Here is a 13,684-nt window from a genome sequence, read left to right on the forward strand (position 1 = left end):
TAGCCTCTGTCCTGCTTTGGGACCAAACACAGCTGGCACGGTTAGTTAACCAATCCTTTAATCTACGCTGCTCAGTAGATGAGAGAGGCACGAACACAGCTCAGTCCAAATGGAGCTGGAAAAGGGGGAGTAAGTCACCAAGCAGGTATTTATGCAATGGATAAATAGTCCCATGGAGTAAATGCCCCCCTCCATTTTACCCAGACAGCTATATTGACCCTTTTTTGTCTAGAATCCAGATGTTGGTGTCTTCTTGGGTCATTGCTGATGCTCACCATTTCCACAGAGCTTTTGAGTGAAATGGAGAGCTTCAAAATGAAATATGTCAGATGCTTTGTATGGAACTGGGTGGAAAACAGCAGGGCATGATTGGTCATCAGCGTTTTTCATGCAGTCCTCCATCATTTTGTATGAGCTCACGTGCAGATTTGGCCTTGTTTCTCTGCCGGAGGAATCTCAACAGACAGTACGTGTTTTGGTGAGGATCAGAATTTGGCTCATGGAGCCCTGATAGAATTTGGCTCACGGAGCTGTTGTTAATGAGGCTTAAGAGGGCATTGTGCCTGAAAGAGGCATAGATGTGCCCAGGAGAATCCATCAGCCCCCCCAAAATGAGATTTGATCCTTGAGGAAAGCAAAAAGAAAGTCCTTGAATGCTTTTGATACCTCGTTAGTTTTAACAGTTTTGTCATCAGTTTATTTCTGCATCCTGGCCAGTGGAGTTTCATCAGGTGCTGAAGCAGTTAGTGCAAGGAAAGTGGCATTTTGCCTCCAAGGATGGAGCCAAGAACACTGCGTAAAACCCCAGCACTTTTCATGTTTTATGAAACCAGATGAGATGGATTAAATCTTCCGCTTTGTACTTTCACTTTCTTTCTCTTAAACGGTGACCTCCTAAACTCCCAGAGTTTAGGAGTAAACTGTAAATGCCATCTGAGCTAAAGCACGGCCATGTGGGAATGGAGGGCTGGCCATTCTTTGCAGTCAGAAAACAAGAAATGAAATGCATTCAGCAGTTCTCATTTAGTTCTCACTAGCTGGCCAAACAAAAACCTATTTCCCTGGTTGTCCTGATCAATTATTTCCCACCAACCCACTTCAGAGGGCCCCTGGGTCACCCTGATAGCATAGAAATCTGCAGCTCAGTAGATCCTACAATCTTCGTTCAGATTGCCAAGGGATCTGGACTCACAAAGGGAATTTATCAATCATCTGGGACAACAAATCTTGCATAACTCTGTCACTTTCTGCCCCAAACATACTTTCAGATCTACGCACACATGCAAACCTGAATTTTAATTACCTCATTCTTCACAAATGCTTATGGAGAAATAGATTGGCCAACAGTTATAAAGACCTTTACAGAACCTATTTTTTTATTCAGATTTATTTCCTAATTTAATGGCAATGAAATCATGGTCATAGAAACTAGCAACCTTGGGATTTTGGTGCCTTAATTAGTGGCTGGCTGCTGGATGAACATTAGATTGCATTCCTGGGAGATTATGCCTAACAGGAATGCAGTTTGGGTGATTGGTTCAAGGTGGCATCGTTTTGAAATAGTTGTAAGATCTAAGGCACTAATTTAGAAAAATGAACCTGCAGTAATTGCATGAAAACAAATAACAGTTCTTGGCTTAGCTGTATCAAATTGATCAGAGGATATATTAATTTTCTACATGGATAATTCCTGGTCTTTTTTTAGTTCTGCCAGCTCCCTCATAGCCTCTCTGCCCAGTCTTTCAAGCCTTTGCACATGTTATTCCTTCACTCACATTTAATTTTGTATGAGTTGTTTCATTTGTTATGAGCTTCACTACATATGAACATTGTTTCTGATTGTTCAGTGATAGTAAATACGCATTATATTTCTAAAAAGCAAATATGCTTCCGCATAAATATATGCATTAATTAATGAAGTCTGCGTTTTCAAGTGTCTGCTGTGGTTGATACAGCAGGAAAATTGATGAGCATCAGAGCTATCAAGTCAGCATATATTAACTCTTTTAAAACTAAGTTAACCACTTGGTCCCTTTTCTGCTACCTCTGGATGTGCCAGTGCTCGGGTTGGGGTCCTCTGTCCTGCATCTGTGCAAGGTTCTGAGGTTTTGCCTCTCTTGGACTTACTTCATCAGTGACTGTGTGTTCACTGAGGTGAGACCTTCTGCATCTTATAGGAGAACACACACCCCCCAGTCGTTAGGCTCCTGACAACCATACCTTTCACTTTCCCTCTCATTAATTTCACGGACATTTGTTTATTACATACAAATTGAACATGGTAATTACAGAGCTTTATACATATTTGGGGGTCCAAGGAGGACCATTCTACTGCACTAAAAGTTACTGAACCACATTGTGGTTACGTCAGTGTGATGCCCCAGGGAGAGGGATGTTAAATTGCACCGTAACTGCCTTCTTGGAGAAAAATGACACATGAGTGTTTCCATCTCAACATGGGGCTGGGACAGATTTGCATCAAGACCTGAGAGTGAGACATTCTCGCAGGGCTCACAGCTGAGACAGAGCATATGTTCCTCAAGTCCTTGGGATCAGTCCTTGGGATCAGAGCAGTATTTAAACCTTCCTGCAAGTCAGGGCTGTCCTGAGTTTATTTTTCCCCATGGTAAATATACAGACAAGCTGTTAAGTATGAATCTTGTTGTTCAGGTAAATTGTCCCTAATGAAGAGAGCAGAGTCTAATATACAAAGGCATTACAGAACCAACCAAGTGAGTATAATAGGCCTATACATTTAGTTTTCAATGCTTAAGTGAATAATATTTTGCACTTTAATTAGTATGTACCAAGTTGGCCTACTAAAATACTATTTGTGAGCAACTTGCAGCTCAAGGTATGAATGTCAGGACCTGCTTTGTGGAGAACTGTCTCAGCATTTCTGTACACACAGCTGTGTGTCCTTCTAGGTGTAGGCAGAAAGCGCTCACATATGTCACTTCTTTTGCAGGTGGTGAAATCCAATCCCTCTGAAGAAAGTCCGCACATAACAATGACGTTATCAAGGCACTATACACTGGGGAAATATTTCGGCAGTCAAAGCAAACCATCACAACTGCAGGACTATGCAACAAATTCTCAGTCCCCATACCATGTCCGAGGTCCAATAAATCAAGTTTATTCTGAAATCCTTCTCAGCAGGCTGTGCAAGTAAGAGGGAGCTTGTCAGCACATAGCGTCTCTTGGATGAAGGGCTGGGACTAGAGATCTGCCACTACCTGAGTGACAATCGAAGGACCGTGGTGAATTTATGACACGCTATTTATGACATGCTTCCTTGATTGGCTGTGCACACATCAACAGAGTTTGGGACATGTGGCATTTTTCCTAAAACTTTATGGAATCAAGATATGCCCTGGCAACTCTGTGGTGTCAAAATGGAAGATGGAGGGATGCAAAGGAGAGAAGAGGGGAAGTTACTTGAACTGTTGCCAAAGGCTAGAACAGCTGTAGCTCAAGCAACTGTGTATTAATGATAGTAAAGAGGAAGAAATATATACACTTGAACGATTTGGAAAGGACTGCTTTAGCTCTTCAGCACTATCTAGTTTTCTATTTATAGAGACACTGTAATGATTGAATGTATTTAGAAACTGGCTACATTCCATTTTAAAGAGTTCTATTTTATATGGATGGGTTCCTTTCAATATCAAAACTTCTCTATTTAGGCACTTGGTTTATACAATTTGAAAATGTCTATTAGCATTTTACTGATGACGCCAAGTTTTGAACTCTAGGGTTTTTAGTGAAAACACACCCCTTCTTTGATGGAACAGATGTCTACTCTATTTTTTGCATGTTCTAAAGCTAATATAGAGATAGATTACTCAAACTTGGGACCGATTATAACTGTTTCAATGTAGCATGTAAATATAATGAATAACCTTATTTATGGTCCCAGTTTAGGAGAGTAGCCATATGCAGGAAGACTTCCTAGATATGTGCTTTGGCATCTTCCTTGGCCTGTAAGCCAAGCAAGTCTTCTTCCCACATGGAAGTGCCATTTTTTTAATGATTGTGTATAAAATACTTGCCAATTTGTGAAGTCAGTACCACACACAGAAGAAAAATCCCCTTTGCAAAAACACATAAGAACTTTGGGGACTGGTTTTTAATCTGTCATGATGAGTGTGTGATGCAATGTGATGGGAGCAGAATATACTGCCTGCATCTCCTGCTTGGCAGGGACAAGACCTTCTCTGAGCACTAGTTTCATGCTGTAGCCCAGCTACATCACCAGTGTTTGCAGATCTAGTCTGGGCGAAACCCCACGGAGAGGCTCCACCACTGCAGGGGGCACCAGTTTGCCAATCCCCTGCCATCACGTTGACAGCACATTCATTCACAGCTGTGGTGCCCTGATGGGAAACCAAATGTGGTCCAGGCTTAGCAGCTGGGTGGTGGGTTAATGGTGACACAGAGCAAAGCCCCCTGACACTGTTCTCCCTACAGATTATCCAGTTATGGATTTTTATGAATCCAGTCACAAAGTTGGCAATCAGGGCACCCCTCTCTCCCACCATCCACTACAGAAGGGAATCGGAATGAGGTAATTACGAATCTAATGAAGGATCCGCCGAGCTCTGTAACATGCTTCCCCCTTCACAATTCTGTATTTAATCCTCCACTAGCCTCTACTGCCTTTGGGAGAGGAAGCCTCAATAAATGTTAGGGAAGAAACAAATTATAGCACAGAACTAATCAACATCTTATTGGCCTTAGGACCACCCAGAGGGGCTGCCCTGTATAGAAGTAGGACTAGAAATTCATAACACCGCAATTAGGATTTGCCAAAGATTCTTAAACTCAACACAGTCTGTATCTCCAGCCAAAGTATTGTGAATTCTTGCTCCTTGAGATAAGCTATGTAGAGATATAATGGCAAATTCTCATGCAATATGGACTTGATTGGAGGATCGTCAAAAAGAGGATCTGGCGTATCTAATTCAGGAGGCTTTCCGCTATATTGACAAAGCTTCTAATTTAGACAACGACATTACATTTAGCGAGACAGTGTGAATATTTCTGTTTCTCTATGATATGCTGCTGCTATGCTTACAGTAAATGTCCCTGAATTTCTATGTAAGGTTTTCGCTGGCATGGAGCTTTACGTGAAAGACGGGTCAGGAACTGTGCATAAATGCTGAAAATGTCAGCATTTGGTTTTGAGCAATATAATTATCTAAGAAATATAATTGTATGCAAATTTTGTAATATATAATCTTGGGTCTGGAACTCCGGGGCTGCACAACCTTAGAGTTGAGGGATTTAATATCATGTCATTAATATCACTAGCTACAATGTGCAGCCAGATGTCTTTGGTATGAAAATGATCAATGATAGGTGTATTACAATTCTGCTTCTGTTAATTTTTTTTTTTGTAGCTCACTTAAATCCACATGCTGTTACTGTTATTGTTCTGTACACAAATGTTTTTAAGGCATGAACTGGGTTTTTGGTTTGTTTTTTTTTGAGTCAAAGCCTATTGCTGAAGCATCAGCTATATTGATGGAAAGGAAAGAGCTGACACATATTGTAGCTGATATCAGCAAATGTGCAATTCATCACTTCTGGTTTCACCACAAAATGGTTTACATGTGCTGTACACCCAGATGTCTTAATGTTTTCCGAATCTTAATATTTTTCAAATGTATCAAGTTGAAATTTTCCTGTGTGTTTTCTATTTTTTACATGTCTGTGTACATATATATGTCTGTACAAAGTTATTGGTACAATTCGCAAATTGATCTTTATTTAAACAAGTTCTTTGAATAAGCTTTGTTCCAACACTATATATGATCCATGTAATTTTAGGAATAAACAAAGGGAATGCAGACTAAAACAGGTACCAAGGTACATTTTTCATTTAACTTTCAAATATATCTGGCATCTATAGGTATGTGAAAGAAGAGAGTTGAGATTCACATGGAAACATCACTCGCTTGAACACATGAAAATTTACAGCTTAAGACAATAAAAGAACTATAATGTCTGAATTCCAGTCAGAGCACACGTGTTGCTATCAATGCTTTACTTTAGAATTATCACATCTGCTATGACGTTTTGCCTGAATAAGCATTAAAATGTTCCTACTATATTAAGACTGATTCGTAATATAGGATTCTTTTCCCTGTAAATTTACCTTAGTCCCATTACTTACCATTAAAACAGCAAAAGGCCTAATTATAAGGTGAATTCCACTTCCTAATCCAGACAGGAATAGCCCTGGAATTGGTGCTAGGATTGAAATAATCAGGCTGGGGAACAAGTACTCTGAGAAGTGGTGTTTCCTGCCCAACATCTGCCCAGCAGCACATGGAGTTTAGAGCGGAACCGGGGTATACTTTAAGCTACAGGTAGAGAGACTGAAACTCTGCTGCAAAAAATAAATACCCTGGCATACAAAGCAGCAATCTCAGCTATTTTTGCACCCCTTTACACTTATAGCAGTATGATGTACCAGTGTCCAATGAGTTATAACTCCTCCTCTCTCCTATAACTCCATAGACGTTGCACAGTGATTTGGTTTTTAGCCTTGCTGGGTAGATGGCCACCATGATCAAGTCCCTCGCACTGAGTATCTTTGAAATAAATGGCTATAACAAAAAAAGATTTCCCTATTTGTAGGGAAATGCCTTGATAAGTCAGCTTGACAAGGAGCTGAAAGAATGAACTACAAATACTATTTTTGCACTTAGTACTATTTGAAAATGTTATTCTTTAGCATAATCTCTTTCACACCACTAAATCTAAGGCCTTTAGTTTTCTATTGTGTGACATACTAAAGGGACATCAAAGTCAATTTATTTGCTTAGTGGGTGGGGTAGCGGGGCATCCAATTACCTCAAGGTTGAAATAACCACTAACAGTTATGCTTCTGTTGCTATGCTGAGCCAAATAGAATGCTTTGAAGAAGCAGATATGTGTGATATTAAGTTGACTGCAGTCCAGGGATCTTTCAGATTACTTTTTTAGAGTAAAGCAATTTTTTAGAGGTGCAGCAAGCTATTTGGCATGGAGTCAAACTGCTAAACAAGCCTCTGTAGGCTCGCATGAAAAATACAGTCTTACCTTTTTGTTTGCCTGCTAGCCTTGCATCTGGCTTGTTTTACCTCGTTGTTACGACTATCTGTACCTGCTCTATTCCACACCAGCCTTTCTTTCAGGGGACCTGAGAAGTTTCTTCTTCATCTTAGAAGCAACTTTTAGAAATCTGAGAGATGCTTGTTGCAGATTCAGGCAGAACCTGCAAAATATCAATGTCGTTATCCTTATGTTTTTGTCAATTCCAAGAGCAAAAGATCTACTGAGTGCAGCATGGGTAAAGCACGCCTCTTCTCTAGGGCAGTGATTTTCTGTATCAAATTTAAACCAGCTGTGTTGTGGTAAGCACTTAGTGTGCACTAGCACTTAGCTCTTCATGGAGCTTGCCTTTACCAAGCCAAACTCCATCTTCCAAACTGCACAGCCAACTTTACCTGTGTAAATCTTCAAAACACTGGAGCAGTCAGTGTGTAATGCAGGCACACCTATGTGTCGGTGCTGGTACACATCCTCCAGTATTTACTGGTGCCTTCACACTACTCACTGAATGGAAAAGCACTGACTACACAGTAAAAAGATGCTATGCGTTTTAACCTTGCCCGCCTGTGGTTTGGTGGTACTAAAAATAGTGTTACATGTGTTGGTCTGGGCCAGTACCTAGAGCCACGTGTCCCAGAAAACTTCTCAAGTCATTGACTTGAAGGGCAAGATGGGCCCGGAGGGTCATAACAGGGACTCCTGCAGCACCAGTTTCCGTTGCGATGGACTTCTTTCTCCAGGTTCATTTATCTGTCTGCTTGGCCGGCTCCTCGGCAGCTGTGGGCAGCCCTTCCTGCAATCCCTCAAACACGCTCAACAGCCTTGGCAAGGCACACCGTGGTAAGTAGCCCTGAACTGAAGATAAAGCGTATGTTTAGATGAAACGTGAACTGAGGTCTTTGTGAAACACAGCACCTACTCAGCATCTCCTTGACTTCCTCTAGAATTGAACTGCTCTAATGAGGAGCAGAATTCAGTCCCTTTCAGATGAATCTCAGATAACAGGGTCTTTTCTCGACTTTTGACAAACTTTTTTCCCCACTGCTTGCTTCCATGAAAAAAAGGGAGGGATCTTCTCTGCATGCCTAACAGAGTGAGATGAGCCGCATTAGCACACAGTCACTGCAGTAGGCTTTTCCCTCATATACCTCATTATGGGGAGAAATTTCCCACGGCAGACGGTGTTCTCAATACCGTGATTTATTTTTTTCCTGTCTTGAGCAGTGAGAGGCAATGCGATCCAAACAGCCAGGGCCTGGCTCAGTGTCCACCAGCGCTGCCGGCCCCGGTGCTGCTCTCAGGATGCGAGGCAGAGCCTGGGTGAAGACAAGACTGCAGGACTAAAGTCCTTGCCTGAGGAATCAAAACGCCTCAGACACCTTTTGGCAAAGTCAGGGCAGTTACGAAAAGCTCACTACAGATCAAGAGGGTGAAATGAAAGTTGTCAGGAGCTCTTTAAAGTCAGTAAATTCTCTGGGATATTGCCAGAGTTTGAAGACCAGATCTGTATTTGGCAGAGTTTCTCACTTGCCATGTTCTGAAAACGTCTTTTATCTCTTATTTTGTACTTCTCATTATCAACTTCCATATTTCCGTTATGATTCTCTGGGATTAAGGAGCTTAAAGTAATACTTCTGCTCTGCCTGATAATGACTATGCAGCCTCCCCGCATGGTAGTCCAATTGTCTTATAAATCAGGGAAGTTTTATTATTTCTGCAGGGTTTTTTTCCTTTACTTCCACATACCAGCTCCAAAAATTTTGTATATTTACAGTTAATCATCTATGGCTTTAGTTATGATAACTTCAATGCCTCCAACACATCCAAAGAAACCTGCTGATCCCTATTTATCTTAATAGGACAGAAAATACTTTAAACCATGAAAACCTGACCTTGCAAGTCATTAGACAATGCAGCACTCAGCATGATCTAGCCCACAACTGGCTTCCTGGTAAAATAAAGAATCAGAATCACGTCTTCACGTATATAATAATGTGATGTTGTCTTTTACTAAAGTTTTTACTAGAGCGATTACAATTTGAAAGTGATTTGTGTGGACTCATAGGGTTTTTTTCATCTCAGGGCCTCTGTTAAGCTCTCTTTACAGCAAATGGTATCTATTAGCTACTGTAAAATCCTGTTTCAACTTGCTTTGTGCACTGCGTCCTGCCCAGTTATTCTAAGACACATACATACAAAGGGATTTACTGCCGATGGTAAAAGGTTAAATCATAACAGGTCTTACCACTCCACCCATTGCTGATCCCTAAATTCCACGTTGCATCATTCCGGTGCAGTAACAAGGAGTCAGGGTCTAGTAACCCCGTGATGCTGGCTGTCTGCGTGGCTCCTCAGTCTCTAGAACAGTTCAGCGCTGAAGCCCCGATGGAGCTATCAAAATAGCACACCTTCAGCTATGAAACACATACAACAGAGCCTGCAGACATACTCAAAACACGCCTGTTGCGTCATGTTCAGCCTGGAAGTCCATGATGACAACTTCTAGGGACTATCTATTTTCAGGCACCAGAACCCAGATTCCTCCTTAACTCTAGATATCTAACTGAGGCATAGTAATTATGAGTGTGGTCACACTAGGCTTCTTCATAGTCACCAGAGAAAGACCAAGGTCTGAGTTATTCTCTATTACTTGTCCAATATTGCTTACTGTACAGGGAACTTAAAGTAAGTGAGACACTGGCACAGGTTGCCCAGAGAGGTGGTGGAAGCCCCATCCCTGGAAGTTTTTAAGGCCAAGCTGGACGGGGCTCTGAGCAACTCGATCTAGCGGGAGATGTCCCTGCCCATGGCAGGGGGGTTGGAACTAGATGATCTTTAAGGTCCCTTCCAACCCTAACAATTCTATGATTCTATGATTCTAAGTCTCAGAATCTTCTGATAGGTGCCTAAAGTTTTGAGAGAGGAATGTCAACTCAACAGAGGAGTGACTGTTGGATTCATTGTGCAGGTAGATGTTTTTGCATCCCCACTCTGATCATTTAGACCAGGAATTTGACCACAAGGCCACCACCACCATCAGGACATGGTCCCCAACATGGCCTAGGGTGGTACCTTCTCAACACCTGCTCCTGGAGCTGCTTGATTGTTTAACAGTGTGCTGGGTCAGAGGGAAGACAGCCCTCCAGGTAAACTGCTGAGTAGAACATTTAATGGTAGTATGGGATATGCAGGTTTAAGACCCTTCATTTGGAAAAATGAAGAACAAATCTACTGCCTTACAAGGGGGCTGGGTGGATGTCTCTCTTTCCGTGAGAAAAGCCAAGCTGTCAGGTACTTTACTCCAGAAAATATTACAGATTATTTTTCAAGTTTAGAAACCAGATCAGAGATAGGTACCTGGCTGGTGTCTTGAAAGCTCCAACTTATGGCTCTTACGCCTGTGCTTGAAGTCCGTGGTCAGCCTAAGTACTTTAGGGGCTACTGACTTCACTATGCAGTAAAAGCATCAAATAGGTGTTAAAAACCGGAGTCAAATACCTTGGTCACATACCCCATTTTGGCTCTATGAAGAATTTATTGCCCTGAGCACCTCTCCACACCTCACGCACACAAACACACCCCCAACACCATTGCCATGATTTACAGCTGTTCATGCAATTACTCTCTAACCCACTTCACTCAAAACAATACAGGCTAGGAGAGACCTTGCTGAATTAAGGTGTGTAAACTAATCAGGGCAATGTCAGATGATTTGGGCTGGGCAGCTGCTAGATAGCAGCTACGCCAGTGGGTGAACGGTAGCATCCCTGAAGACATAGAGGGGAAAGGCGAATGAGGAGCTGACAGTCTCTCCGCAAGTTAGCTGCATCTTTCCCTGCTGAAGTCCCGTTGATGGACTTGTCCTGCAGCTCCTGGGGTTTGAATGTCTGGCTTCAAAGCAATATCGTTAAATTAATATGAATAAATACCTGCTACAAATACAAGTCTGTAAATGAGACAAAAAGGGTCAAAATCAGGAACTTCTAAATGTTCAGTAACTATATCCAACTGTGCCTAGGGAGTCCCGAGGGACTATAATGAGTCTATAGATCAAGTTAACACCTGCTCCTCATGCTTTTCTTAATTAAAATTCAGTAGAGATGCAAGTCATTTTAATGAGTGATCTGCAGCTGCGCAGGAGCCAGTTTGGAGTAGAGGCTGCCTCGACAACGCCGCACAGTTTGCACAAGGCAATTGTCCTACTTTGTATCTGGCACATCATCTTCAGTGCTGCTCCAGCCCGGGCAATTAGGTTTTTTCCAAGTTTTTTTTCCTGGGGCATTCTGAGGGACAGAATATCAACCGTTTCATCGTTACGTGTCCCCCAAGTTCACAGTTGTTTCAAGTTTGGACTGATAACCTCCAGAAAAACCTGCGTTTAGACTGTGGGAAGGTCAATTCAGGTGAGCTGACCTGCCTAGAAGGTGTCAGTGCCCAAATAACAGAACGACCATCACAACACTAGGGAGTACGGTCCTGCAGCTGCTGGGAGAGAGTCAGCACAGCGGTACACCCCAGGCTTCCACAGCCAAAGTGACCGAGGACTGCAGGCCAGCAAACAGCAGCACTTGCACATCTAGCAAGGCTTTTCTTGTCCTGAAGAGGCCCTCCCTGCCGTGGACTTCCTTCGATTTCTTCCATTTGGGAAAGTAAGTCCTAGCCTTGCTCTCTCCACCATAACCAGGACTTCCAGGACTTTGCCTCCTTCCGGGGCTTGGGGAAGCTGGGATGATCCTGCCTCTTTCCTCCATCCCAGCCACACATTTTCTGGGATGTTTATAAGTGAAAACACCACACTGACTATTCGTTTCCTGGTCCAAGGTTGTTGCTGCCCCTGCTGGGCAAAGGCTTTCTACACAGAACATAGAAGGTCTGGGTAAGGAAAACTGATGGGGAGACAAAAAAAAATCCATTGGCACATTTAAGGTTTTGACAGTAATTTAGCCACAGACAAGTTGCTGAAGTGAAAAGTATGGCTAATGTCCAAGTGGCAGCTCACTTCAATATAAAATGAAAGAAAATCCAAGGCTTGATTTACAAGGGCTCTGGTAAAAATGCTGTGACACAACCCTGGTAGATTTTTCCCTGTTTGTGTCTTAAAATCTTTCACTAAGTAATAATATTGAGGGACCTGGCCCTATTTTCTTAGTTTCAGATGGAATATTTGCAGCGTTTTTTTCTCACCACATAACAATATTAATGGCAGTGCAAGCGATGCTCAATAGACAGAAATCTAAGGTCCAATCCTGGTTTGTTCATACATGATATCTTATTACTTTTGAAGGAAAAGAAGATACCCAGCAGAAGTGCCCAGTATCTTTCCAGATTATTGTTGAGAGATTTAGAGACAAATACTATGAAAACATCCAAGCAAATGCCCTGTCACGGCCACATATTCAACTGCTGTTAACAGACCTGCTTCCTGTATCCGTAAGTGTTTTATAGCCAACTCGTCAAGAATGTAGATAAAGTGGTTTGGTATTAATGTCTTGCACATAGTTCCAACGTGAGGACAAGCTACCTGTGTCCTTTTCCTCATGTCTAGATTCCTTCCTCCAACCGTTCACATTTTTATTTAGAAGGATCCCCAAAAGGGGCTTCCAGGTTCCTAGAAAATGACAAACCTCAGAAGCCCAAAGTTCTTCAGATTTGCACGTGCTTTACTTGGATGCACACGCTGCTCTGTGTGAGCATGACCGCATGCAAGCAATTCATGGGCTCTCCTGGCTCATCTTGTCGAGTCCTGCAAATAGATAATTCCCATTTATCAGAAAGGCATTCCCAGCCTTTTCCTTTCCCTGCCTTTCGTCGAACATTCTTTTGCAAAACCTTTCAGCCTTTCTTTTCCACTTCCATCGTTTTGCCTTACTTCGCATGGGGTTCCACGCTTTCCATCTCCCCCTACCCCTGCCTGTGGAGAGTTGACTGAGCCCATTTTCCCAGTCCCCACACACCACCTTAGCCTGCCGACTAGCGTCCAGCTCTCAGCTGGTGAAGCTGTGGTCTCCATCAGCTTTATCTTGGTGGACAAGTGGTGAAGGCTTTGTGAGCGAGGCAGCGTGCCTCCATGCTGCAGCCGCTTTCATAAGGATTACAGGCTGTCCTGACAGCGAGCAGAAGGGGCAAGTTGCGCAGTTTGTTTCCTCAGAAGGTCAGAGAGAGCTGTACCGCTGACTTACAACGACCTCCAGACCTCAGCGAGCCTCCGGACTCAGCATGCCTCTCCTGAGCTAAGACTCCTGTTTACAACCAGGGTCCACTGTGCAACTAAAACCTGTCAGAAGCAAAAGTTGTGAGAAGATGAAAACTTAAGTAAGGCGGTGTCCTGGATTAGGCCATACTGGGCAATGACAAGACAACCGATGAATGCATTTCAGTTTTCCATGTTCTCTTCCTTCGTCACCCTTGTTTTGCTTTCCAGAACATGAATTCCGTCAAATCTCTATTTTCACATAAATCTGTCCTACCTACCTTTTTATCTTCCATCCCCCGCGCCTGTATAGGTGAAATTACATGCTGTAGTTACACAGCCATGTCCTCCTTTTTACCCGGTCCTAATGCAGTGACAGCGTACTAAAGGAAG

At 42.7% G+C, this 13,684-nt stretch overlaps 1 protein-coding gene across 1 annotated transcript in view; it reads left to right on the forward strand.

Annotated features, from left to right (window-relative positions):
• Positions 1–6,020, forward strand: part of CPED1 (cadherin like and PC-esterase domain containing 1) — a 152,007-nt gene extending 145,987 nt beyond the window's left edge. Inside the window, exon 23 of the mRNA XM_063323257.1 lies at positions 2,969–6,020. Within this exon, the coding sequence (XP_063179327.1) occupies positions 2,969–3,172 (204 nt within the window). The 3' untranslated portion in view covers positions 3,173–6,020. The remainder of the gene's footprint in view (positions 1–2,968) is intronic.
• Positions 6,021–13,684: the final 7,664 nt, after the last annotated feature.

Source organism: Chroicocephalus ridibundus, chromosome 1 (genome assembly GCF_963924245.1).
Source record: "Chroicocephalus ridibundus chromosome 1, bChrRid1.1, whole genome shotgun sequence".
In the NCBI taxonomy this organism is placed as follows: domain Eukaryota; kingdom Metazoa; phylum Chordata; class Aves; order Charadriiformes; family Laridae; genus Chroicocephalus; species Chroicocephalus ridibundus.